Source organism: Phasianus colchicus, chromosome 23 (assembly GCF_987193195.1).
Source record: "Phasianus colchicus chromosome 23, bPhaCol1.hap1.1, whole genome shotgun sequence".
Taxonomy (NCBI): domain Eukaryota; kingdom Metazoa; phylum Chordata; class Aves; order Galliformes; family Phasianidae; genus Phasianus; species Phasianus colchicus.
The window spans coordinates 5,165,955-5,193,374 of NC_143458.1; the positions used below are offsets into that span (position 1 = coordinate 5,165,955).

At 52.0% G+C, this 27,420-nt stretch overlaps 1 protein-coding gene across 3 annotated transcripts in view; it reads right to left on the reverse strand.

The window, feature by feature from the left end:
• LOC116233075 (protein CEPU-1) overlaps positions 1-27,420 on the reverse strand; it is a 244,951-nt gene that overhangs the window by 89,629 nt on the left and 127,902 nt on the right. The window contains exons 1-2 of one of the 3 annotated variants that reach the window (XM_090123365.1): positions 15,170-15,515; positions 14,885-14,969 (exon numbers count right to left, since the gene is read on the reverse strand). In XM_090123365.1, the coding sequence (XP_089979491.1) occupies positions 14,885-14,969; positions 15,170-15,500 (416 nt within the window). In that variant the 5' untranslated portion in view covers positions 15,501-15,515. The other 2 variants (XM_031599766.2, XM_031599767.2) reach the window with 2 other exon arrangements.

The following is a 27,420-nucleotide window of genomic DNA, read 5'->3' on the forward strand; positions in this document are numbered from 1 at the left end:
TGAGGAAAATCTCCCATCCATTAATGCTTCATAAAAATTTTACAAAGTTTCTGCTAAAGGAAGGGAAACAATCAGAGATGGTGTTGGCATCCAGGCACTCTTTAAACCAAGAGCTCTTTCTCTGATGCATTTTTCATATACACAGAGCACCAAACAGGAAAGCAACCAAGCACAAAGCCCATTTCCAGCCCCTGGGTTTCTCCCTCCACACACTGTCAGCAGGTCACTGGAGTGGCCATGAGGTCAAGGCAAAAACACAGAGCCACACCCAGAGCATCCTTACCAGGACCCCATCTACAAGAGAGAGGTTTTAATTGATTTCATCAACTTCCCCAAACCAGTGACAAGGAAAGGAGCAGGACTGATGCATGGCATGAATGGGGACCTTCAGCATCTCTCAAGCACACAAGGAATGAAGAGACAGTGAGGAAGCTCCTGCCCTTCCCAAAAAAGAAGCACATAACAGCACCAACCACTCCTTCATCAAAACCCAAAGGTATTTCTGCAGCACTCATTGGCCAAAAAGGTCCAGCAATCCTTTCCTCCCCTCACAGTGTTTGTTCATTCCTGTGCTATTTCCTGAGCTCTTCCCCTTACAGAAACGCTCTGCTGCTCCGCTCCCAAAATCAGGCTTCCTCATAAGCAGTATATTAAAAACCAACCCCCAAAGAAAACTGCCATGGAATACGAAGCGCAGTGATTGCAGAGCAGTGACAGCTCCTGATGGGAAACACCAACACCGAAAGTGAGGGGGAGAAGTACCTAGAGCCAATGCTGAGCAAAATATTATGCTGAGAGTTCAGCAGGCAAAATCTTGACATCAAATGTGGATTTATACATGATCTACATGAGCTCCATCTACACTGTAACTTAAATACATATTAATTCTTCTGCTTCCATGCAGCCTCAAGCCTTCTCCTTACACAAACCTAAGATGAAGCTCAAGCAATTCAATTAGTGGGTCAGCACCCATCACCCACTGACACAACTGGGAGCTCCCTCAGCATCCTGCTGCTCACCATCCCAACCTGCTTGCATCACTAAGGCTTTGCAGGCAGCAAAAGCATCAGAGCTACACCACACAGCCACACGGGATGGATTCTCCCATCTATCTTTCCCATGGCTGTTGGCAGAGCTACCTGAGGATGTCTGAGGTTGTTAAATAAATAGAGGGCCTCCCAAAGCACAGACAAAGGCTGGAGATAGGTCAGATTAGGAGAGCTTCACTCCCACCTCCTATTTGTCCTGCTCCTCTCTCAAAGCCTCCTGCACCTCCCAGGTCGCAGCCTGAGCTGCTGAGCATTACCAGAGAGCAGCAGGAGAGCAGTGCACAAACCAACGAGGAAAAATCAGCAATACAGCCTCTGCCACCTCCATCCCTTGCTGCGAGGCTGGTTAATGGATGTCAGTTTTGTTTCCATTGAAGAAAATAAAAATCAATGAAAGCCTCTTAGCCAGGCAGGGCACAGCGACGGCCCTGCTGCTGACTTTCCCTTCTCACCCCGTGCACCCGAGTTCCCTCCATCATGCCAGCACGCAGGAACCCAAAGCATGCAGGAGGGCCAGGCAGCCCGATAGGTTCCTACAGGAGCAGGAGAAGGCAGAACATCCTTAGCACAGCCCTCCATGCTCTGCTGGTACCTGCAGGTGCAGGCAGCCCTCTGCACAAACCTCAAGTCCAGCAGCCCTGTTAGCAGAGCCCTCACTACAGATGCATTTATAAAGGTTGCAGATGCGCTCACACAGACAAAATTCCCTTTGCACCAGCTTTTTGCTTTTGCTCCTGGGGGTCACTTTGCCACGCTGACACAAGCAGTGCTTTGCTGCTCCGGGTGGTCTGCATAGCACTGGCTCTGGTTTTCCCTTACTGTTAAAGCATTTTCAGCCTCTCATGCAGAAAAGATGCAGCTCGGACATTTCGTTAGCACTAAAAGAATACTAATGAACTCGCAGGTTGCTGTGTGAGGTAGCTAATGACAAGCCTAATGACAAGCCTCCTCCAGAACTGCTTAGCTGAGGCTTCTGGAAGTTAGAGGGATGAGATGCAGATGGACTCAGCATCCAAAAAAAAAAAACCCAAAATGTAATGAAACAAAAACACCAAAAAACCTCTGTTCTTGCCCCGCTTCTGCTTGATGAAGTATCTGGTACTTCTCTGCAGCTTTACTCGCTGCAAGTGTACGCTTGGCTCTCATACCACACTCTGATCAATGTTAGGTATTTCCTTTTTTGATCCTATTGCTTCTCCTAAATGCTTGGGTGGGGATTTATCACATCGACATGCAAGCTAGCCATTTGGACCCCATTTTACAGCAAATGGAGAGAAAAAGGCACTGCTAGGACACAATCTGTCTGACCTATTTTAGACATCTGCCTTAGACTGGGATGGATTGCACCCTAAAAAGGCCCATTGCTCTCCAGCGATTGCAAAGGGGGACTAGACAACACGCTCAGATGCAGACATCCATCATCCCAGACACCTGCAGTTACATGAGCAAGTATCCCAGATTGCTCGTGCTTTTCTGTGCTCCGACCAAAATGCTAATTGATTGAGAGCCGCCCAGCCTTCCAGGGGGCTTTTTGCTGGTGCCTTTGCTTTTTCTCCCCTGCAACAGATGCATTCCATCTCACCTTAACCCACGTTGGTCATCTACATCAAATAGAAGAGAAAGGCATCTCTACAGTGAGGGTCACCTTATGAGAGGACAGGCGTACTTGGAGGGATGGCTTTTCCCTCTCTCTCCCCAGACCTTGCTTAAATCAGGCATCCAACTCCTGGGTGCCCCAGAGGCTCTGGGTATCCCAGTGCCTTGGGAACGAGGGTCGCATCCTACCCAAAGCAAAATCCATCTCTGCACAAGAGCTTCCTGCAGTACCCAAAACAGACCCAAGCCTTAAGCACAGAGCCAAGCATCCCCCGCACCGGGGCAAGGTTGGATGCAGACCCCATCTCTCCAGCTGTCTCGTCTCTGCATAATATCCCCTGGTGTGCTTTCAGCCCAGACTCCTACTGGAATGAGCTTCTGCATTTGTGCTCTTTGTCTGCGTGCCTCTGTCTAGCAATATTCCCCAATAATTTGTGAAGTCTTTGGCCAATTTTAACTAAATTTGACAGAAGAACAGATGGCTCAAAGACATTAAGTACCTGCAAGTCTCGTACAGACAGGCAGCCAGGTATAGGAGAGGGACTCTGCATTGCCCCGTGGAGGGAAAGGCCACACAAAATGAGATTCAGCCTCATTGGAAGCTCAGAGCCCACCAGCACAGAGCCCTTCCCGGAGTCCCAGCCACAGGCTGCAGTAATTTACTCCTGCTTGGACCAAAATGAAGCGAACTTGTAAGAAAGCTGGCTGCCGTGCCAAGCAGATGACGGATTTTGCATATGAAAGCAGAGCCCGTGTGACAGCTTAGAGGAAGGAGCAAAACCAACAAGGAACAAAAGTCACATTTCCATGCGAGCAAAGCGGTCACGTCTATCCTCAGGACCTCGCCTTGCAACGAGCTCAGCAGCAAGAAACTGCTGGAAACCCTGCAGCCAGCAAAGCAGCTCCCATCTACTGCAGCTGGAAAAGCAGCCTGCTGGCTGCAGGCACCGGTGTGCCGTGCTAGGAGGGGCTGCCCATCTATTCTCCATCAATCCGCCTTTTTAAATTAAGATAGTTTACTAATAAGTCAAACTTTGCACCAAAAATGCCTGCAGAGCCATCTGTAACGCTGGGGTTGGTACTTCACTTGGTCCAAAGTTGAGGTGCGTGGCACAGAGTGATGGGGAATGGTGGAGGTCGGTGCAGAAATATGGCAACCACCCCCAAAATCTTTTGCAAAATACACAACCGGTCGCTTCTGTGCACATCTGCAACTGCCTCACCCTCCCGTGACCACATTCATGTCACAAGTGTTTTGCTAGCTAATTAATACTCACAAATTCCCCATGCTAAGTCATGTGCTGCCGCTCCTATTTCATGAGCACAGAGGGGAATGAGCAGCCAAATGCCTTCACCTCAACGTGGCAAAACCAAGGCAGGGCTCCCCAAAGCACAGCAAAGCCGTCCTCAGCCCTGTGCAGCCTCTCCCAGCAGTGCAGATGGGCTCGCTGAGCCACATGAAGCTTTTGGCACACGGAAACGACCTGGATGCAACCACAGAACGGGCTCTTGCTCAGCAGCTATAGGGGGGAAGGAAACTGCAGACCTGCACATCTGGCCCCATACATCTGCCCCCCCCCCACACACACATCTGGCCTGGCTCTCACCATTGGGGTCTGGTTTGTTTGCCTCGCCAACCCCCCCCCCTGCTCTCAGACAAGGTTAATAGGGTAGAGAGAGAGCATCTGTTTATGAGAAGGTTATCAAGTGAAAGGCAGTAACACAGGCTCCAAACCAGCTTTTCATAGCCTCTTACTTATTATTTAATTTGGCTCCAGTATGTGAAATTAGGCTAATGGCTGTTAAGTGGTTAAGGCATGCACATTGTCCATCTGCCGGGAAGGCTCCGGGCCGTTGTGCTGTTTCAAAGGCTAAGAAGGAAAAATAATATGAGAGTTGCATGCTGTTAGCTTGAGAGCTCATAAACGCATTTTCTCCCTCTTTCCCTCGCTTTTTTATTTCTTTTATCTCCGACGCTTTGCCTGTTGCAGCATTAGGAACTTCTGGAAAGCGAGCTATGGGCTTTTTTTTTTTTTTTTTTTTCCCCTTGTCATTGCTGTTGTGCTGTTTTTTCCCCCCTTGAATGAAGGGTGAGCCAGCCAGCTCCAACAATGCCACAGACACCAGCTGGTGCCATCTTCTAGCAAAGTGCAGCATCTCCCACTGGAGATCAGCAGCGGTCAGAACAAAACCCTGAGCTTTTGCTGCTGCTTCCTGACACCAGGATTTGCAGATTGTCCCCATCAACACCTCACCATCTTCGCTGTTTGCATCACGCATGGTCTGGATGCACCCATAATGAGCACCTCCATGCACACCACAATGGTTTCCTACACGTTTGGGTATCTTAGGTGGCACCAACTCAGACTGAAGCTCTGTCTTCCCTCAAATCCCACATTGTGCCAATTCTCATGGGGATTGAGGCTGGACCTGATGATGTTGGTGGTCTTTTCCAACCCGGAAAATCCTATTCTATGAGTCCTGAGTGTCTCATACAAGAGTTGAGCTCGTTCCTACATTATTTCAGACAGCTAATGGGGTCTGTCAACACAGAATCATAGAATATCCCAAGTTGGAAGGAGCCCATAAGGACATGGAGGACATCTACCTGCCTCACATGGAAGTTACAGGCATACGACTCCCAGCCCTCTCTAAAACTTGCAAGAAATCAGTCAGTTGATCAACAGAAATCAGCAGAAACAGTGAAATGGAAAAAGGACATGCAGAGGACACTGATCACCTACTCCCTGCTTCCATGGGTTCACAAGGAAGGGCTGACTGACTGTAGCTGAACTACACTGCATCTGCCCAAAACGCCTTGGATGAAGATCCATCCCATCTCACCTGTTTGTCCCTTGGTCCCCAGATGCAATTTGCAAGCTCTGCTACATTGCTGGGTAAAGCCATTGCAGAGTTTTATGAAGACTGGATGCTGCTGAAGGACCTACAAAGGGCACAGCTGGAAAGCAGGGAACCAACAGCAGCACACTGTGCAAACACAGGGGCTCCCCAAAAACCAGCTGTGGACATTTGGCTTTCTGAGGAGCAGCCCCAGGGCTGCTGGGCCCCAACAAGGTGCTCTGCTCTCATGAAAGCAGTCCTTGAGCTGCAGCAAAACAAATAAAGGCAGCCAAAATGGGCTCTCTAAGTAAGAGCCGAGCCGTCTCTGTGTGAGGAGGGTTATTTATGGGGCCGCGAGGAGGGAGAAGGCAGCTGAAGAGCATTTCTCATTTCCCCCCATTACTGCAACAACCCCACTTGAAATCCAACTTTATTTCTTCCTTCTCATGCCAGGAAAAAAAAAAAAAAAAAACCAACAACAAAATAAATGCCACTAACAAAGCCACAGCCTTCCCTCCCTTGTTATCCCCCTGATTTCTCCAGGGCTGCTTCAGAATCACAGCAGGAGCGATGCGCAGCGCTTGGCAGCACAGAGGAAAGATGAGAGCAGTTCCCCATGCCCGACCCCCCGCCTCCCCCAGGTGCCCCCAGCTCTGCTCCACCTCAGCACTGCTTCCCTGCAGGTGCTCTCCATCTGCACCGCTCCCATTGCCTGCAGCTCTGCACCCTGCATCTCTCAGTAGGTATCTGCAGGAATTACTGCTCCCCTGCACTGTATCTATCTCAGTTCATTAGCTGTGCACCAAGTATATATCTCTCTATCTTTATCCCTACATATCTCTATACCTCTATACCCATATACCTCTTTAACTACGCAGATAGATATTCCGTTTCCCTGTGCTTTACCTCTGCACTGATATAGATACTCAGAATCCATGCGTTATACCTCCATACCGATATGGATAGATATCCAGCTCCCACGTGTTACACCTCCACACCAACACAGACACTCAGTTTCTGTTGTTACACCTCTACACCGATACAAATAGATTTCCATGGGTGCCAATGGTTGGCATGTGCACAATGCAAGAGATGCTCAGCAATCCCAAACTGCTCAGCCCTCTACTCAGCTCAACGCTCACCTCCCTGAAGTGCAGCCTCACCCAAAAGGCAGCAGCCAGCATCTGGATGGCTTTGGGGAAGGGATGGGGAAATAAAGAAGGGGGGAAAAACACATGTTTATTGCACCGTGTGCAGACAGGATAAAACACATTGGAACAACCTCCAAAGCGAGCTGCTTGGCGTATGTCCTGCAGCTCTGCACCTGCTCACACTGACACCATCGTCGCGACAAATCAGTGCACGGCGTGCAGAGCTGGGGGATGATGGAGAGGAGAGTGGGATCTGGGGGAACTTGCCTGGCTTTGGCCAATTGGTGCGGAAAAGCTTCGCTGGTGTGGCAGGCTGCATCTGTGGAGCGAGCTGCTGCAATGGCTCTGAGCTGGCAAAACCCCTGCTTTGACACTTTTATGCCTGCGCATCTGTGCTTTTGCCAGCAGTGCGTATTCCCCTCGCAGGCTGTGGGAGACATTAAGCTATGCTAGCAGAAGTGTGACACCAGGAGAGCTTTGTCTGAATAGCATACCCTGGCAAATGTGCAGGAGAGAAAACATCTACAATCAGGTTAAGGGATAAACACTGACAAGTCCTAAGAGCCTTTACAGACCCTACATCTCCAGTGCACATGCAAGCTGGAGGCAGGGACAGCATGACGTGGCACAGCACAGCGTGGTACAGCATGGCATGGCATGGCACAGTTTGGCATGGCACAGCACGGCATGGCACAGCATGGCATGGCACAGCATGGCATGGCATAGCACACCACGGTACAGCACAGCATGGTACAGCATGGCACGGCATGGCACAGCACAGCATGGCACAGCACGGCCCGGCATGGCATGGCATGGCACAGCACAGCACAGGCACAGCACAGCATGGCATGGCACAGCATGGCACAGCATGGCACAGCACGGCACAGCATGGCACAGCACAGCATGGCATGGCAAAGCATGGCATGGCACAGCGTGGCTGCAGGAGCTCCTTCGAGGAGTGCTCAGCTCTCACAAGCTGTCAGTGAGCATATGCAGGGAACGAAAGCATTGCTGTGCTCTGCTTCTGATCAGCAGTGTTTTGAAGGGTTTTCTTGGCCTAGTCACCAGCAAATTTGGCAAGGCGTTTCCCAAGCACTGAGCTGGCACTTGCAGGAAAGAGGGTGCTTTATTCCAAGGCGGCAACATAAAAACCCAAGGAGATAGCTTTGAACTAAAGCTGATGGGCACAGCGGCTGCTTCTGAGACATGAGCAGAGGGGAGATTTGTGGGGGTGAGGGTGAGTTGGGAGTAGGCTGCAGAATCGCAGGAGGAGAACTGAGGAACAGAGGTTGCTTTGATTTCCTCCTGTACTTTATGGAAACAAAGCTTCTACCTCCTCCTCTCCTCCCAGGGAACACAAAGGAACACTCGCTGCTCGTGGCCCAGCACTGGGACCAGCACTGCAGGTGATGGATGGGGATGAAGGAGAGGAGGAGGAAGCGCTTCCCTGGGCTCTGCAGCAGCAAATGGCCTCGGCGATTAAAACTGAGTGGGCAGTTGTGTATCACTCCGGATTTTCTGCCTGTTTCATCACTAGCAGTGACTCAGGAATATTCTTCATCGCCCTCGAGCGAGGATATGATCATTTTCTGCCACTTGAGATGAAGCTAATTTTACAGCAGCGTAGAGAGGGAGATGTCATGTGCCGATTTCTATACTGCCTGCATCACATCAGCGCAGCACAGCCTGGCTATAGGTGCTGACTGCAGGAAAACCCAATAGTGGGGATAAACCAGCCCAGCACCAGCGGAGGGCGGTTTGGAGATGCTGAAAAATGAGAGATTGAAATCAAGACTTCACATCAGAAGGAGACATCAGTATCCTATCCCCAGTCACGCTTGTTAGGAGGAGTATGAAGCATGAAGCTTTGAAACACGCTCCTAAAAGGACAGGTATGATAAGCAAGAGGTTCCTAGGACAGATCTCTGCTTGCACCCAGCCCAGCCAGGGGTTAGTTAAGTTACTGACAGCTGGCAAGGTGAAGAGAAGTAGTGATAAGAGTGGGCACATCCCCATCCCATCCTTTGGGCTGCACCAGGCCATTGCTCTGCACCCTTCCATCCAGCACCTCTATGGGATCGTGGTGTAGCTCCCTAATACTGAGGCTGGGTCCTAGCATGGAGGACAGAATTTCTCCCATGTGACTCTTGGCCATCAAGCCTTTGGTCTTTTCTAGAAGGCCTAAGAGGTATTCAAACCCCTATGATCTTGGCCACTTGAATGGATGGAGGCCACCAAGATGGTGCAGGTGGATCTATAGATGGCCACAGTGTCTCATGTGCTGCTCCCAGGCACTCGTCTGGGGTCACAGCCCCATATTTGGCTAAAAAAAGATCAGCAGCCTGCATGTTGCTGGCTGTAAACCAGCAAGGAGATTGCAGCTGCTGTCCTCCACCAGCCAAGGACAAGCAGGGAAATTTAGGAGATGTAGCTGACGTGCACCAGTGAAGGTATCTCCCTCAAACATCCATCTCCACGACAGAGCAATAACAACCCAAGGTGGGATTTTGGCCTTCTGGCCACGTCCTGCTGTGCCACAGAGCATAAGCACCAAGAGGGGAGAGGAAAGTCAAGGGTAATGCTGCCTTGTGCTCCTCACGATGTGTCTGCAGAGGACTAAATCACATCTCACAAGCACATTGGATTGCCTTGGACTCATGCACCCACACTGCTGCCTCCCCACACTGCCACGTCCTGCCCTGACTTAAACTAAATTGCTGAGCAAATGGGGTCACAGTGTGCAGTGGCCAGCCTACAGCTTGACCTCTGCAAGCTGATATTCAACATAAACTTTGCTCGAGTCAAAGCAGAACAGCTCCTACAGCTCAAGAAGCAATAAGGAAGGATGTAGTAAGAGGGAAACATTGATTTCAGAGTGCAAAGCAGCTCAGAGGTGGGCAGGAAAACACGTTTTTTGCAGCCAAAGGGAAACTCTGATTCCAGGAATTCTTCCCTTCTGAGACCAGACGAAGTCAAGATTGCACTGTTTCCCATAAGATGCTCTAAAACCTTACGGAACTTAAGTGTGAATTTTCCACCTCAAAGCTGGAGCAGGAGGTGCCTGATCAGCTCCCAGGAAACGTCCCTGTAAGGTGAGCACTGGACCCACAGACGTGGAAAATACATGCTTTGCTTTCACCCAGGCCCTCCAATCCTATCACAGAGCTCAATATCTTTGTACTGGACTGCAGGAGAGCACCAAAGTTGTAACACAGCAAGGATTACTCAGGAGCAAAGCCTCACGCCTAAAATTTACTGAATTTGAATGACTTCAGGCTAAGAACCCAAATATAACTTCAGATGTCAGTGCTGTGCCCACCTGCAGGTCCACATCACCTACAGACCTGGGAGTGAGTCTAAACCTGGAGCTGTCCTGCTCCCTTCCTCCATACCCTGGGGAGTTTCTTTTGCCTGACACTTTCTCATTAGGGATGTGCAAGAAACTGAAAAAAACCCTAGTTTTGTTCAACAGAGAATGCAGTGCTGGGAAAATAATGAACCCATCATGATTATTATTATTTTTTTTTAATATCAGGCTTAAAAATCCAAAGTAATGGATGTTCGGATCATATCTGGGGCTCTGCACGTGTCTGATAAAACAGACACAGGTGTCAGAGCCATTTATGGCTGCAGAGTCGGTCAAAATCGCCCATGTCTGGAAAAAAAAACCCACCAAACAAACCTGTGATATTTCACCAGCTGCTCGTGCTGAAAGGTGGTTTTATTCCTTATTTACTCTGTCCTCATTGGCATGCAGAGCTAGACTCATGCGTCTCCTCTTTGACCCCTGGTGTCCTTTCCCTCCCCAGAGGTATCTCTCCCTCCCCATCCCCATCTCAGCATCACCACCAGCTCCTCTTCCAGGGGACAGCACAGCTGCCAAGTTTGCCTCCAGCCACCCATCCCCATCCATCTGCTCTCCCATCTCCTCATTTTGCACGTATACCACCGACCTCCTTCCAGCAGGACTTGGGAAGAGCCAAGAACCCTTACTCAAGGCAAAATTCCTAACATCCTGGCAATGAAGGCACGCTTAGCATTCCAGCAGAAGGAGTTCCAAGCAGCCAGCCAGCCCAGCCTAACTCTCACCTTTCAGTGCCTTTTGCACCTCTGAACGTTACACCCAAGGGCATTGCGCATTCGCCTTGCAGAGGTGCTGCATGCACCAAAGAGCCAACCCTTCCTGCTGGGAGAGAGAGGGCTTTCTGCATTGCTATTCCTTGCACAGCGCGTCAACAGTTTGCATACTGTAGCTAAGATGCTGTCTTCCAACCTGATCCACAGTCCATTACAGTTAGGATAAAGACTTGTGGTGACATTAATGAGCGCCGGATCAGCCCCTTTGTCGGCATAAATCTCTTTATTGCATTGGGAGGGATTGCATTTTCCCATTTGCTTGTTTGTTTGGCTCTGTATTCTCATTACAGTTTCTATTAGCCAGTTCTCCCACTGATGTGGTCGTAGATTAAGTCCTTCTTATTTTCCCCCTTTGCTCCTGAAGGAAAATAAGGGTGTCCGAGCTCCAGCACAACAAAGAGAAAGGGGAAGGCTGGGGGGTCTGGAAGCAGCAAGGAGCAGCTCTGAAACCAACAGAAGGGGCACAGATTTAGGTCCCATGCTTGATTCTGAGCTCAGTCATGGTGAGGGCTGTCCCAGTGCTGGGACTCCAAGCTCCAGGTGAGAGCAGGGTGTTGCTGGCCATCTGCAGAGCCCCCCTGTATGACACACTTTGCATTTTCCCAACAGAGGGGCACATCCCATCACTGAAGACTGCAATGCAAGCAGATGACTCACGGAGCCAGAGAAAGGAAATGTTCCAAGAGCTGCACAGAGATAAACACACTGATAGGACCTCGGGGGGCACCTGACATCAGATCAACTTCCATCTTATAACACTGGCTTAGCAATTAGAAATGCCACCCCAGCACCTTCCAACGGACAGCTGTGTACCTACAGGCTCTGATCCTCACCCTACCAGCCCCTCCCATCTCAGAGTGCCATCTGCTGGATTTACACCTCCCTCAAGCTGGCACTCAGCCTTAGGATGGACACAGAGATGCACAAGATGCCCCCAGCCCCAAAAGCAGTGCTGAACTCGAGGCAGCAGAGCTATAAAGGGAAGCCCTCTCTGGCACAGCAATCAGGAGTGCATCTCATCTCAGATGGAAATTGTACTCAGAAAAAATAAAAATAATCCATGCATATGACGTGTGTGTGTGCTTTTCTTTCTTTTTTTTTTTTTTCTCCCCACTTTAGGCTGATTCCATCTCAGAGATGGGGGAGAGGTGGCTGAGATTTGCTGACATGTCACTTTAGCAATCAACTCCTCTCTCAGAAACGCCGTCGCAAGCAAAGCCAGAGGCAGAGCTGGGATGCACTGGGGCTGTGCAGCCCCTCTGCTGCAGGTCTGTGGGTGCAGGGAGGGATCCAAACCCAACAGAGCCCCACAAAACAGAGCCGTGTGTGAGGAAGATTCCCTCCTGTGCAGAAAGCAGGCAGGTTCTGTTTGTATCCATCAAAGGCAAACAAACATGCTTGATTTTGTTTTGTTTCATGGCCAAGTTATCATTTCTCCAAAATTACTTCCAGAGCACAACACAGGCAAAATGCATTTGCAAAAACAGGTTCAGGTAAAGCACAGCGGAGAGCAATGGCAAAGGGCACGGAAACCACACGAAACATAGGTAGGTTAGAAGAGATCCAGCTCCTGTTAAACTCAGATACGACTCTTCACAGTGGAATCACAGTGAATAAAGGCATCAGGAAAACCAGGGAGCAGTCAGGGAAAGAAGTGCTGCTCTGGTTGGATCTGCACCTGCTCCTGCTCAGGGCACTGTGAACTCATGGGGATGCCTGCAAGCACCCGTGTGTGCTGCTGGCATTGTCAGAGCCGTGCGTGGGAAGTGCTGACTGATGCCTATCAGAGTGAAACCGCAATCAAACCTCTTGTTTTGGTGCTGAGAAAGCTGCAGAGGTCTGAGAAATGGGCTGGGTTCGGTACTGCTGTAAGCACGGGGTGCGAGCTCCTTGTTACTGGGCTGGGTGGGATGAAACCAAGGTGTGGGATGGGATGGACCAGCCTCACCCTCACCCTGTGATGAAGAAAGGCAGCAAGGCAGACAGCTCCGAGCCACCCTGTGTTATCCCCAGGTCCTAAACATAACCTCAGTAGCTCAACATGGGCACTGATAAAGGCACTGAGATGTCAAACTGGACATTCACAAGTCCTCTTCCTATCCCTGCAGTTTCTACCACACCTCAGAGTAACTCACCCACAACCACCCCAGGCACAAGCTCTATACCAGCATCTAACCACATATTTACATTTAACCACGAGCAAATCAACACAAAGGTCTGTGTGCTTCAGCAGACATCCCAAGACAGAAGGAAACGAACATCTCTGGTGCCCCCACCCCACCCTGACTCATCCTTGCAGGCACGTGAGCGCAGCCCCATAGCACTGACCCCAAATGCACCATCCCCAACCAAAGCACCTGCAGCCATGCACCCAAATATAACTATGGAACAACACAGAGCAAAGCCTGCACACCTTTAAACGAGCTTTGGGGCTGTGCTTTGCTGGGCCCGGGCACAAGCTGCTCCCTGCAGCTATGCATTGTGCTGTGACCAGCATGCTGGACACAGAGCGGGCACCACGGGGCTGCTGGCACCCAGTGTGGAGTAACCTAATTGCAGCCCTCGTGAGGTTTTCACAGAAGCAGCAAAGTTTTTCAGCTTGCTTTCCCTTTTGTCAGCTGGGGAAAAAAAAAAAAAAAAAAACAACAAACCAACGAAAAAAAAAAGCAACCATAAAAAGGGACCTCCAGAGACATATGCTTCCTTCCAAGTCCTTGGCTGCGCCTCGCCGTCCTCCCACCGCGCATGGAAATGAGTGGGAAGGGAGGAAAAAAGAGAGGAAGATCGTTTTCCCCCTCCCTGTGCTCCCAGCATCAGTGTGCTGGGCGGGAGGAAACACGCGGCAGCATTGCTATTCTGAACAAGTGAACTCCCAAACAACAGATCGATGGCTGCACCGCCAGAGCGACTCATTGCTCCCAACCGTCCCCACCTTACACCAGCAGGAAAAAACCACCAAACTGCCACTGCAACACGCACTGCTACACCTCTCCAGCGACCAAACTAATGCCATGAGATGGATAATCCCCAGGAGCAATGGGCCCAAAGGGGAGCACAATGGGAATACTGTCTGCAGGGCTGCTTCCCAAAGCCAGGTGCAAGATTTGTCACCCGTGTGTCACCACCCAACAGCCTCGCTGAGAAGGAAAGCAGCCCTGACTCCGTGCTGACTCACGCCGCTGTCCCTCTGCTTTCTGTGCAGTGCTTGGTTTGTCTGCACGCTGCACGCCGAGCGGGGCTGGGCACCGTGGGCAGGGCAGGAACCCCGAGCAGAGCAGCTCTCCTCCTCCCAGTGAGTTTGCAGAGCGCCCATACCCATGCCTCCCTCCTGCAGCTTTTGCTCCCTTAACACAAAACCTTCCCTCTTTGACATCCCATTGTAAATCTAGAGGATTTTCGGTGCTTGGGAAAACCCAGATGTTTGGAAGAGCTATTTTAATCAGAAACAGGGAGGTGAGCTCTGATCCAACACACCCCTATGCACCCACACCCAACCCTTCTGGCCCAGCCATGCCATGCCACAGGACAAAATCATCGGGATGGCGCACGGCTGCCCCGTTCTTTCCTCCTGGGAAGGTGCAGGGGATGTGAGGCTGAAAGGCACAGCTACAGGATGCCAAGTCCCAGCAAACACACAGGGAGAGTATTCATATTTGTGAGTCTGACCGAAGATCACCCCCTTGTTCTGTCGTCCTGCCTTGGCCCTGCTCCACTCGCTCCCCTGCGCACACCCAGCCCCGCAGATACCAAACTCTCTCCTGAGTTGCAAGTGCTGCTCCCGAGCACAGCAATTAAAATGCAGCTTTGTACTGCTCGTGTCCCTGCCCAGCAGCCCCACCAGGACACTGCGTCCATCTGCTGTGAGAACGGGAACCAGGAGTGGGGCACAGAGCTGGGCACAACCTCTGCTCCCATGGCACCACTGCAGGCAGGACTTTAGCAGGGTGTGCAGCCCACAGCCCCCATCCCCTCCCCGCAGCCCTAAAGAGGGGAGCGGCGCTCACAGCTTTTTATTCCCCTGACTGGGGAAACTGAGGCACATCCCAAAAGCACAGGCAGCCCCCGCGCAGCACAACTCCCCCCAACCCAAGCCGAGGCAGCAGCTCCTACCTGAGCGTGGCACTCTCCCCTTGCCGCACAGTCACGTTGTCCATAGCTTTGGGGAAGGTGGCATCTCCGCTGCGCACGGGCACTCCTGCGGGCACAAGGAAGAGCAGCCTGAGACAGAGGACGACTAGGCACCTCCAGGGCAGGGCTATGCACCCACCGACCCCCATCCTGGGCAGCAGGGACTTTTCCACCAGGCAAAAAACACACCCGACGAGGCCACCGGGAGCGAAAAGGGGGGAGAGGAGGGAGGGGGTGCGTGTGTGTGGGGACGGGGGGGAGCAAAACCACCGGGGCGGGCGCGGAGGCGAGCGATGCGGAGCTCCACGGAGATCAGGAGAGCCCCTGGAAAGGCAGCCTGCGAGCACTGAGCCTGCCGAGCGGCATCCGGAGGGAGTCCCCAGTATCCTCGGGTGAGGGAGGAGGACGGGAGGGCCGGGGGGAGGAGGAAGAGGAGGAGGAGAAGTGGCAAAGGTGCTGGACGCTGGGCGAGCCGGCTCTTCCCGGGAGCAGTCCGAGGCTCACTTGGGCACGGAGGTGCCGGGGGCTGCGCCGCGCTCCCGCCCCGCACACACACACTTGTCCCGAGTTCGCAGCTCCCCGAGCGGGGGCAGTCCATACAAACAAGGGAGAAAAAAAGAAAAAAAAAAAAAAAAAGAAAAAAAAAAAAGAAAGAAAAGCCAACAACAGGCGTCAGAAAAAGACCACCACTCCCTGCAGCGAGCTAGCAAACGGGTCCAGAAGCAATAAAGGCACAGCGGACAAAGGCCTCCGAGTGCCCAGCAGTCCCTCTCCTCCTCCAGCCCCAGCGCGGGGTCCCAAAGGCAGGCTGGTCCCGGCGGGACGCAGAGCGCTGGGCTGCGGGATGTCGGATGATGTTGGGATGTCGGATGATGTTGGGATGTCGGACACCCTCAGCAGCAGGAGGACGGGGTGCAGAAGGGCGGCAGCATCCCAGCCCCGGCGGCACGGCTGCCCGGGAGCATCCCTGCGCGGCACGCAGGCTGTCTGCCCGGGGTTGTCATGGCAGCGGCTCCATCACTGACCGGCACTTTGGCTCCTGCACGCTCACAGCACCGCACAGCCGCGCGCAGGCAGTGGGCGCGCGCTCTCAGGCGAAGGACGGCCGCCTTAACCCCCACCGCACCGTGCTCCACGGGGATGGGATGGGGTACCTCCCCCCCCCCTCTCCCCTCCTCACTTCCCGGCGTGCTTACCTGCACCCGGCAGCCAAACGACCTCTGATATTTACCCCCACACCATTCCCTCCCCAGGCACAAAGGCACGGCGCAGGAGGGGAAACTGAGGCGCGGGATGGTTCCCCGTTCCCACGCTTCCCCTCACCCACCAAAAAAACCCATGCAGATAGCGTCAAGGAGAGGCAGGAGGGTGCCCTCCCGGTCCTCTGCACCTCACACACATGAGCGTCAGTGCTAAATTCCTCCCCAGCTGCAAGCGCAGTCCCCGAGTACTTTTTATCAGCTCATAATTTAACAGATATCGCATTTGCTTATGCCGAGCAGTTCCTCCTTCCCTCCGCTAGCGGCCGGACGCGTTAATAATATTTCCAGGCACAGCTTCGTGCTGGCAAAAGGTGCTGGGAGCCATCCTCAGAGCACAACATCCCGGAGCCACAGAGAGGTGCTTTGCCTTCAGCTCCTGCAGCCCCGCACCCCCAGGCTCGCACGGTGCCCCATCCCCAAATCCTCCCTCCTCCATCCCTCCCCGCACGCTCTGCAGCCCTCACCCCGCACCGGGGAATTTTTGTGGGCTTTAAATCACTGCCAACCTGAGCTGGATTCCGAGGGGTGACCTAGATGTGAAAGGATCCATAGCCCGTTACTAATCCCCGGAGTCTCCGAATCCCCTGTAAACTACTGCTTAATTCACTAACTGTGCTATTTAATCTCTCAAACATTATGAGCTGTGCCAGGCAGAGGAAACACTCAATCAAATAAAGCTTTATTATTATTGTGTGCGCTGATAGGTCATATGAGAAGGGGATTGCTTTGCATCTCTCTCCTGACTCCTTTCCCTTCCGAAGGCTCCGCTTTATGAATCCAGCACTGCTGGGACGTGCTGCCCTGCATTCCCTCCCTCCACTTCCCGGCTCCCTGGAGAAGGGAGCAGCTCTCTGCAGCCCTCAGCGGGAGGAGGGAGCTCTGCAGCTCACCCTGCTCAGTGCAGGAGGGCTTCACAACTTTTGCAGCCACAAAACCTTGCTGCAAACAGCAAGATGAGTTGGTGACAGAATGAAAACTCCACGTGCAGGGCTGCATTTCCCCTAGAGCAGGGAATTGTCAGGGAGGTGTAAGTCAGCGAGGAACAAGAGGCACTGATTTTGCTGGAGCATCCTTTTGGGACCACTCTGTGCTACTTATTAGCTGCCTTCATGCACAAAACCCTCACGCACACCCTGCTCCCTTTGCCTGGGCAGTGACAGGCTCCTTCAGCAGCAAAACCAATGGGATCACAAGCACTGCAGCCATGCAAACTCCTAAAAGCAACATTCAGGCTGGGCACCCTCCATCAGAACAGAAAGCACCTATCAAGTGCTGAGAGCAGGAGGACCTCAAAGGGCTTGCAGTGACTTCCAGACATCCCAACCCAAAGTGACCAACCAGCCCCATTAGGAGATGCTTGGTGTTGTCTGGAGATGCTCGGTGTTGTCTGCAAGTCCCAAGGAATTTAAATGGCTGGTTCCTGCATACCAATGCCCAGCAGAATCCCTGCCCATCCCGCTCTCCCTCTCTTGCATACATGCAATGTACATATAAATCAGCCTGTCACAGCTCGTCTCTTTTCTGACAGCTGTAATTGCTTCAGACTTTAAAAATATCTATAGACAATAAACGCAACGCATGAAAACAGCAAAGAGAAAACAAAATCAAGATTCCTTTCAATAATTCAGTCGCTCCAGCAGCAGAGGAGCCAGCAACCGAGTCCAGCTGTGAAGGTTCAGCAGGAAGAGAAAGAGAGCTTTGTAGCCTCCTCTGGGGATGAGAGAGCCTTTTTTCCTTCGCTGCTTTTTGACCACAGCAGCAGAGCCTGCCATGCACGGACGAAGATGCTTGCAAAGCAGCACCTCGCCTTGCTTTCAGCTCCTTTGCTTTCTTCCTGCTCAGATAAAAATCTCCTTCCTTCGCAAGCAACAGGCAGGAAACAAGCGGAACGAGCCGGGCGCACGCACACCTGCTCTGCACACATATTTATCTCCTCTCGCAGCCTCCAAGGCTGAAGGCCCCCCCTCCTGGCAGCAACTGTGAGCAGGAGGGGCGGGGAGCATCGCATGGAGGGATGCAGGGGAGCAGTGAGCAGCAGGGAGGATGCTGAGAGCTCTCAGGGACACCGCCAGAAGGAGCCATGGGTGTTGCTGAGCAAAGGAGGCAATATTTGGGGAGGGGAGAGATTGGATGGGGTGAGACTCAGCAGTGCCACTTTTCAGCAGCTCCGGAGGCACGCTCCCCTCCTTCGCCCCTGTGCTCCTCCAAAGCCCAGCCAAGGCTTTTGCACAGTTTGCCCAAGATCAGATGCAACTGTAAGCCCAAACCAAGCCCCAACCAGCATCCTCCACTGCTGCAGGGACCTCCTCAGCACTGAGCCTTCCAGCAAAACCTCTTGCTTTGGGGTGAAGCAGAACAAACAAGGCCAACGTGCATCGCTGAGTGGTCCCATACTCTGATGCAAGCCTGCCACTGCCACTCCTCCATCAACTGAAACAAAACAATTTCCACCTCTTCCAGCTTGCCCAGAACTACACGGCATCCCGCTCTCATGCAGCTGCTCAGGGGCTGCTCGTTGGATGCCCTCACATCCAGCAGCCAGCAAACCTACAACACACAGCCCACACTTCCCCATACTGAGAGAGTTCAATCCTAGAGGAAAAAAAAAAAGAACCAACAAAAAACCCGACTTTCCATAAGTAGGTCACAGCCAGGCAATTTGTATGGCCAGATTTGGCTTTTAATTCCCTTTTTTTTTTTTCCTTTTCATGAAGCTGATAGATGGCAATCTATAACCCCGAAGTCCACATTTATTTTTAGTCTGAAATTGCCAAATATGATCAGAACCATAATTTATGCTCAGACCATTCACAACCCCCTCCATGCTACGGCGCTGCATTATTCTCCATCAGGTCCATTGCTGCAAACACGGCCTCAGTGCTTGGCATCAGTCAGGTGCACACACACAGCACTGAGCCCTGCACAGCAGTGCCCATTCACGGCACACAAAGGATGTGGGCTCCTGCTCTGCTCACCACACTGCCTCATTTATCCCCTTGTTAACGCCGACCCCAATTAAGAAGCAATGATTGAGAGCCTTCCTTGGCTGGAGCCATTCTGAGCCCTTCTTGCCCCAAAGGCTTTCCCTGCATTGAGCGGAGAAATTGCATTTGGGGCCATTTGGGGCCATTTTTCTGAATGTGTGGAGTGTCCCCGCGGGCACTCAGCCCTCATTCCCTGACACCGGTGCCAAGCAGTGGCACAGACAGCATGCAAAATGCATAAAGCCATCCAAGCAGCCCCTCCCTGCTCTGCTTTCTGCTTTTCCCAACCTGTTGCAACTCAAGTCCAACCCCATCCCACCCCGCTGTGCCCACTGCCCACATCCCCACAGCTCTGCATCACCCCCAGGGATGGTGACCCCCCCATCCCCATGGGCGAGTCCCCTTAAGGAGACGCTCTGATTTCCTGATTGCTCCTTTCTGAGAGTTCTCACTCTCAGCCTCTGAGCACAGCCCACCCAACACAACATATGCATTGATGGAGTGACACCTCCATACGTGCTGCTGTCATACTAAACATGTATACTAGAGAATTCTCAAAGACGCTGAGCCGCACTGGCACAGGGGAAGATATTAAGGGGGATTGATCCCAGCTGTGCGTGGTACGGATCGATATTGGTTTCATATCAATCTGCTGCTCGTTGCATGGCTGCAAGGTCGTGCTGTGTTAGCGCTCGGGAGCGCAGCCCCTCTGCTCACAGCATCCGACGGGACGAATCAGGTGATGACATCGGGTAAAACCACGCCGTGGGCCATCCAATAGCACTGTGTAAGGATATGACATTAACCCAGTGCTCTGCAACCCTACCCGCTCTGCATTTTAACAGCAGTAAGTGTGCAAGGGGAGGAAAAGTCTGCTCAGGCGGCAGAGCAAAGCGAGCCGTGCCTCGGTGCTCAGCTCGGCTCCTCAGCAGCTCCAGCACGGACACGAGGAATGCAAAGAACCAAGCTTTCCTCCTCTGCTTTTGCCTCCTGTTGTGCACTGATAAGGCACGTCGCATGGGCTAACACTTGTTTTCTCATTAAACACCAGAGCTGTGGAGACGCAAATGCTCCCATCCCGACTCCCGACAGCCAAAACGGCGCTGCTCTGCTGGACCTCCAACCCACACCTTTGCAGCTCCCGCCAACCCGAAGCGAAATGCTCATTTCACAAAGCACTGAGGTTGCCAAATGGCTCAGGAACAAAAGCCAGGCGTGCTGCTGCCCACATGCATCAGTGTTCTGTTTGCCACCCGTCCTCTGCCCCGCGCGGCGGGTCCAAGAATAATATTAATAATGACCGTGCCATTAAGCAGGATGCTTGGGTTGAATCTGAAGATTTTGAGAAATGATCTCATAAATTTAATTCCCGGGGTACCATCTTTGAGCGTTAACAGGCACAGTCACCTCTGAATTCTGGGAAATGAGCATAATTACACGGAGATCGACAAGGCACAAATGCCAAGAATTCTGTTAACCTTTAATACTGCAAAAAAATTCTCCCCTTGTAATTATCTCTTTCCTTTGTCTTAAATGTTACTGATGAATATTTAGTGGGATAAGCAAATAAAAGGAGGCTGAGGGGCGCGAGGAAGCGCAGCACTGTGCAGAGGAACTCTGCAGACCTTACAGCTGTGTGCCATGGGCTGGACCACGGGCCTCAAAACAGCCACATGTGGCAGCGACATCCCCAGGCTCACTTTGGGCTGCACCCAAATCCCAATGCCTCTCCAGCTTGGATCCACGGCATGGAGCAGCCACGATGCCCCACTGTGACGGATCCAGGTGCCCTTGCTCCAATCTGAACTTCATCTCAGAATAAAACTTCCCGGGGAAAAAACACATCACCTTTCAAACACATCCTCCCGAGGGCTGCAAATGGCACTGCCCTCTTGCTGAACATTGAGTCTGATGGAAAGAAGATTTTCTCCCGGCGTGAACTGCATTAATATCTGTCACCACTCTGGCATTTCTGCCTATAATGATGAAAAATATGTGCAGAGAATGCGGGGTGCTCTCAGCATCACCTCCCTCCCTCCCCACGAAGCAAAATTAGAAGCAGCTGCTCCTGCTCCCGTCCTCTTCGTGGCCATGCAGCACTCTGTCTGGAAGCTTTATTATTTGGGAGGTGGCATAGGGAGAAGAGAGCATCACAGCCTCTCCATATTTAACCTGTGCCGTGGGGCTGCTGGAAAGGTCACTCTGCTGTTCATGTCGTGTCCCTCCGACCGCTGTGCCAACACAGGGCACAAAGGCAAATCCCCATCGATGGGGGGAGAGGAGGGATCCCATTGCAGTGTGCACCCCAGCAGCACGTGCCACCCCCAGGAGGGCCAGCAGCAGTCCCCTTCTCCTCCCTGCAACCGCATCCCAAACCTGTCAGCATCGCCACGCCGTCTTAAATTGGAGCGAGCTTTCGAGTCTCCGAGCTGCTTTTATGTCCCTTTAAAAGGTTATAAAAGCTGTCTTTATATTCCAATAAAGGGGTATAAAAACAACCTTTTTTTGCAGTTCAGTAAGTGTGGTTAACTTTTCCCCCGCATTAATACTTTTGGCCACGGTGATGTGCGGGCTGCTGCCAAGCAGAGCTTTGGGCATCACACCTCAAAGCTTCATGTCCTGGCACTGGGCACCTTACTCCAAAGAAAGAGCAACCTGAAAGCTGCCTTTGGGCACAGAAGGGCTGTCCTGTGACCGCATGCACCAGCTGCCCAGAAGGGGTTTTGCATCTGCTGGTTGGATATCAGGGAAAATTTCTTCTCTGAAAGGGTGGTAATGCATTGGAACGGGCTGCCCAGGGAGGCGTGGGGTCACTGTAAATAAATAAAGGGCTCCCAGATATGGGGAACAGAGATTGGAGCCCAGCACCAGGGCATTGAGAACCTCCCCACCCGACGCCCTCATTTATCACATGCCTTCCAGAGCATGCACAGCTTGGGATGGGGGCTAAACGCTGCTAGCTCTTGCTAATTAATGCAGCTAATTGCCATTACTGGGCTCCTTTAAGGCTGCTGGAGAACGATGAGGGCAAAAGGAGAGGGTGAGCATCCGGGGCTCCCTGGGGAGCTCAGCAGTGTTTACAATCCCTGGCAAGAGAAAATCCATACTCATCTCGGCTCCGGGCGGCAAGGCTGCCCTCCCACACTCCTATTAGCAATTTCCAATCATCTTTTATTAGGCACACATTGATTTGCTGCTCATTTCGGTGGGGATGGAGGCCTGAGATGAAGGCAGGAGGGAGCGGGGGGATGCTGACACGGAGATGCTCCCCTCTTCCATGCCAGCCTTCCGAAACAGCTCGCCAAGCACCAACTGGTGGGAACCATCTGAATATTTTGTTCTGACACCACCACGGAGCTATCACACACATTAGCACATACTCCACAAGAAAAAGGAGTAGCTGAATATCAAAACAAAGCGAATTTGCAGGGTGTTGGATTTTTTTTTTTAATTTTTTTTTTTCCTCCCTGCTGGCAAAGCCATCACTGCGAGTTATCAGCTTCCATGTGGTTGTACTACGGCGCTGTTCCCTTCTGACTGCTGCTCTATGGACCCCACGTCCTCAGATAACCCACGAGGCACAGATGGAGCAGTGACAGAAGGGGCTCTGGGTGACAGCTCTGGGCTGCTTTGGGGAACCCCACATCCCACTGTGCCCATACCAATCGCTGCCACCTCCTCCCATCGCTGCTCTTCTTTGCAGAGTGAGGAACGTGTGTGAAAAGCCACAATTTGGCCATTTTTTCTTAACTATACATAGATAGATAGATAGATAAAATAGCCATGAGTGAGCTCGAAAGCACCAAATATCAAAATAGCAGAGCAGATTCAGAGCAGAAGGGTTCATGGTGAGGAGGATGAAAGCCAAGGGCTCCCTACACACAACCCAAGTCCACCACCAGCACAGTGCCCTGCTGTCCCCCCACCAAGCTTTGTGATGGCTGAAGCAGTTGTGGCCCTCCTTCAGGACACCCAGGCTGGTAATTAAATCACTTCACCATTAGTGTCAGGGAGCCATAAGGACAAGGTTCAGTGGGCATGGTGGGAGGAAGGGCTGGTGGTTGGACCAGATGATCTTCAAAGTCTTTTCCAACCTTAATGACTCTGTGATAAGCAAGGAGAAATGGTGTTTTGGGGAGGGCAGTGACGTCGCTGCAGAACTTGGCCACGGGGTAGCAAGGCTTTGCTTGTAAGCACGCATCTCGGATGCCAATTACAACCGCATAATGAGCAAACCGGGTTGGAGCGCAGCAGCTTTGAATCAGTCCTCATTGTGTTTCAGGATTCTCTGCCCATTTTTCCCCTTCGCGAGGCTCTTTCCCCTCTCTGCCTTCAGGCTGTAGGGGAAGAGGACATGGAGATCTGCCATCTGGCACCAACCCACCGCGAGCAGATCCGCAATCCAAACCTCTCCCTGGCGGAGCCCAATTAAAGTCAATGATGGTGCACCAGGGAGGACCCTGGCCCCAGGTCCTGGAGCCTGCACCAGCTGGCACCAGTGGTGGCAGAAGGATACGGGCAACCAACAGCACTCTGCTCCATCCAAATGGAAGAAGTGGACCGAATTGTCCTCCCAGCTCTGGGAGCTGTAGGTACATCTCATTAGCCTGATTGTACTGACAGGGAAAGAGGCACTGGGAGCTTAATAATGATAAAAATGCATTACGTTACGGTGCTCGTCATCTGTAGGTCTCAACCAGCTTCAAGAGGCAGGAAAACAGCTTTCCTTGTTCCAATGAAAAGGGGGAGATTGAGATGTGTGACAGGCACTGAGCTCAGCTTCATCAGCCCAAGTCTGCTGAGTGGGACCCTTCTCAACAGCAGGATTGTCACATGGCAAATCACCAAGGGAAAAGAGGTTGCTTAACATCATAAATTCAACAGTTGGGGCAAAAGTGGAAAAAAATCCCACTGCTGGACCCCCAAAAATGTGTGCTTGGCTTCTACCAGCAGCCTCTGCAGCATCATCACTCTGGGTGTGGGTGTGATTTCTGGGTGATGCTGCATGGAGCCAACAGCTGCCCTCCATCAGCTCTGTGGGTCCCTGTCAGCTCTGTGATTCCACCACTCCCCCATCCATGCCAACACAGCCACCAAAACTCCACCCTGGCCGCACGCTGACGGCACAACAGGCGCAATCACAGTGCAGTGGTGGGATGATTGCACAGCAGCCATGCTTCCCACACTTGTAATTTCCACACGTATAACTGGAAGGGCAGCTCCATGGCTGTAAATTAATTAAAGTGTAAGTGCAGTATCAATGGTGCCACTGAATGCTAAAACCACAAAGACGGGGTGACCAAGAAGCCAAAGGCACAACTGGGCAGAAGTAGGCATCCTTAGTGCTGAAACACATGGAAATGCCAGCTATCAGGAGTAGTGAGTGATGGGGAGGTGATTCAGAAGCATTACCATGGTGTAATTGCACTCTATTTGTAAGGTAATTGCAGCCCCACTATTATACACCACAACCCTCCATTTTTGTGCCTAATCCTATAAGCCAGACTCAGAGGGGGAAAAGGCAGCAGTGAAAGGCTCAGCAGAAGGACAGATGGACATGGACTGATGGGTTGGGGGAGCAGAGGGGCTGGGATGGGCGCTGTGTGTGTGCTGTGTGGGCAATGCAGAGCAATGCACTCCTGCTTGCTCAGGAGGGAGATCTGGCTGCAGGAGGGGATGCGTGGTGCTGTACCTGTGGTGTAATGCAGTGAGGTCTCAAAGCAAACCGAGCCCTTCCTGCTGCACGGCACATTAATGCAACGACAGCCTATTCCCCCCGCAGCGCTCCACCAACATTTATGCAGAGCAGATATGTAGGCACGGAAATGCAATCAGACAGGACACAAATGGGGCTGTCTGGGTTTTTCTTCTTTCTCGTTCATTCCGAGGCAAGAAAACAAAAGCTCAGCTGACCCACTGCCTGCAGATATCATGCAGCAAAGCAAAGCAAATCTGCGTGCCCAGCAGCCCCAAAGCACTGTGTGCAGCAACGTCCAAAAGCTTCAGCTTGGGGCTGGAATGCAGCAAACCTTGCAGGCTGCAAAGGCCACAAACTGAGGAATCAACTCCTGCATTGCACCCACATGGATGCTGCACCCATATGTGCACAGCCCTGCACAGGTTGCATTTTCTGGGTGCAATCTCACCCAGTGCAACTCATTGCAAGCTGTGAGCACACCCTGCAATGAGGGAAAGGCTGACTAAGCCACTGCTGGAATGGTTTCCCCATCCCCATTAGGGGCTCAGCTAAGCCACGAAGACTGAAAGTTGATTATATCTTTCATTAGGAATGACTGAATGATGTTTTTAAGCTGGAAAATGAACTTGCTGCTAAGAGGGAACACTTCCTTGGCGGGAGCGTTCCCTGCGGAATAGATGCAGTTGTGAGAGTCAAAATTAAATTGATATTAGAAAATTTCCTGAGGGGAAAAAAAAGTCATACGCTGCTGCAGGAACAGCATCGCAGAGAGAGTTGGCTGGAAAATAGAAATCCAGCAAAACTCAAATATATAGATATATATATGTGCTTTTAATGAAAAAAAAATCCCCTAACTACCTCATCTGCAAAAGAAATTCCCAAAAAGCAAGATTTCCACAGAATGGATTTTTCTCCTCTTCGGCAGCGGAGTTTCATCAGAACTGAAGGCAGTTCTGCTTGCTGGAAGAGCCCATCCCATCATGGGATGTGTGCTGCACTCCCACTGGGACACGCAGCAGCTCCTGGAACATCAACTGCTCTGCACAAATGGAAACTGTTCCAGGAAACCAAACAGCTTTTGCAATAAAGGTGTTTTCTGAAGTGAAAAGTGCCATCCAGGATTCCATGCACAGCCTCCTCCATCCTGACTGATGTCAGGTGCAAAGCCGCAGGATGCAGCAGTACATGGGGGGCACAGCTCTAGGGTGGAAATGTGGAGGTTGGGTGGGGAACCTGGCATGTCTCAGTGCCCCTTATCCCACACGTGGCAATCTGCATCTGCAGAGCGAGGCAGGGACCTCTCCAGATGCACTCACAAGAGGACCCTTCAGATCAGATTAACAAAACGCAGCCGATAGCGACAGCTCCTGCGCTGCCCCTCGCCTGCTAACAATTTGCTGTAACAGCCTCTGAAAAGCGACACGGATTCCTGTGGCATTTAAGCTCTGTTCAGTGGAGAGAAGGGGGAGCGCCCAGCTGCCAGCACCCACAGTGACAGTGCAACCCCAAACTTTGCTCCTGGACATCACTCATCTCCCCTTGCCCAGCACTGGTTGCTTTCCAAAAAAGGCTCAGTCCCTGCGGGGATGGGGCTCAGAGCTCCCCAGGATCCCAGCATCGCAGCCCTTGCAAACCCCACAGCTCCACCAGTCCAAGCCTGATCCCCCCAAAAGCCTTCATTTTCAGATTCTATCTATATAAAAATTAATAATAAAGACATGCTCGTTTAACAGCCTACAGCCATATTTCCACACATTTTTTCTGCAACTGTGACATGTCAAACCTCCTCCTAAACGAAAGCCAAGACTCCTGTGCAACTTTCCAACTCCAGGAGCATTAAGAAAAAAACACGAGCTCCAATGAGACCTTGGAGACCTGCAGGAAAAACCAGGAGGGCTGGTGGCACATCTGCTGTGAGCATCCTTGGCACCTCAGCAGCAAAGCCCTGCTCCCTGCCATGGCAAACATGGAGCTGCAGGGCTGCAATCAGTGCTGCTCACTGCTCCATGGGCAGCACGGTGCCTCCCAGCACTGCATGCAGTCAGGGGAAGAGATTTTCCAGCCATTACGCCGACTTATCGAATGCCCACGGTGGAATTGACGATGGCACCGATGGGGTCAGCAGGATGACCTGTGCATTTCCTAAAGATCCTCCCCTCTGTCTGCCCCATAGATGCCTGGCGCCAGGGCTGCCCCTCCGGGAGCTTTCTAATGGCTGGGCAAAACCCCTCCCTCCCTCAGCCCCCAGCCATTGCTTCTTGTCCTACCACCTTCCGAGACCATGAGTAATTCCCTTTCTTCATTTCCAGCCTTGCCTGAGAGGTATTAATAGGCTGCCATCTCTTCCCACCTCCTCAGGTGGCCGCTCCTTTGCAAGACTTTAATTTAGAGTTAGACCCAGGTAGCACCACACCGCAGCTCTTTGGGGTTATTCACACCTCTGCCAGCCCCACCTCCCAGCAGAGCAGAGGCAGACGCTGAATCACTGAGGGGGAGACAATTCCCAGGATGAAAACTCTACAAATGTTTTGCAAGAGAGCAGGAGACCTGGAGGAAGCAGCTGATTTCCCAGAG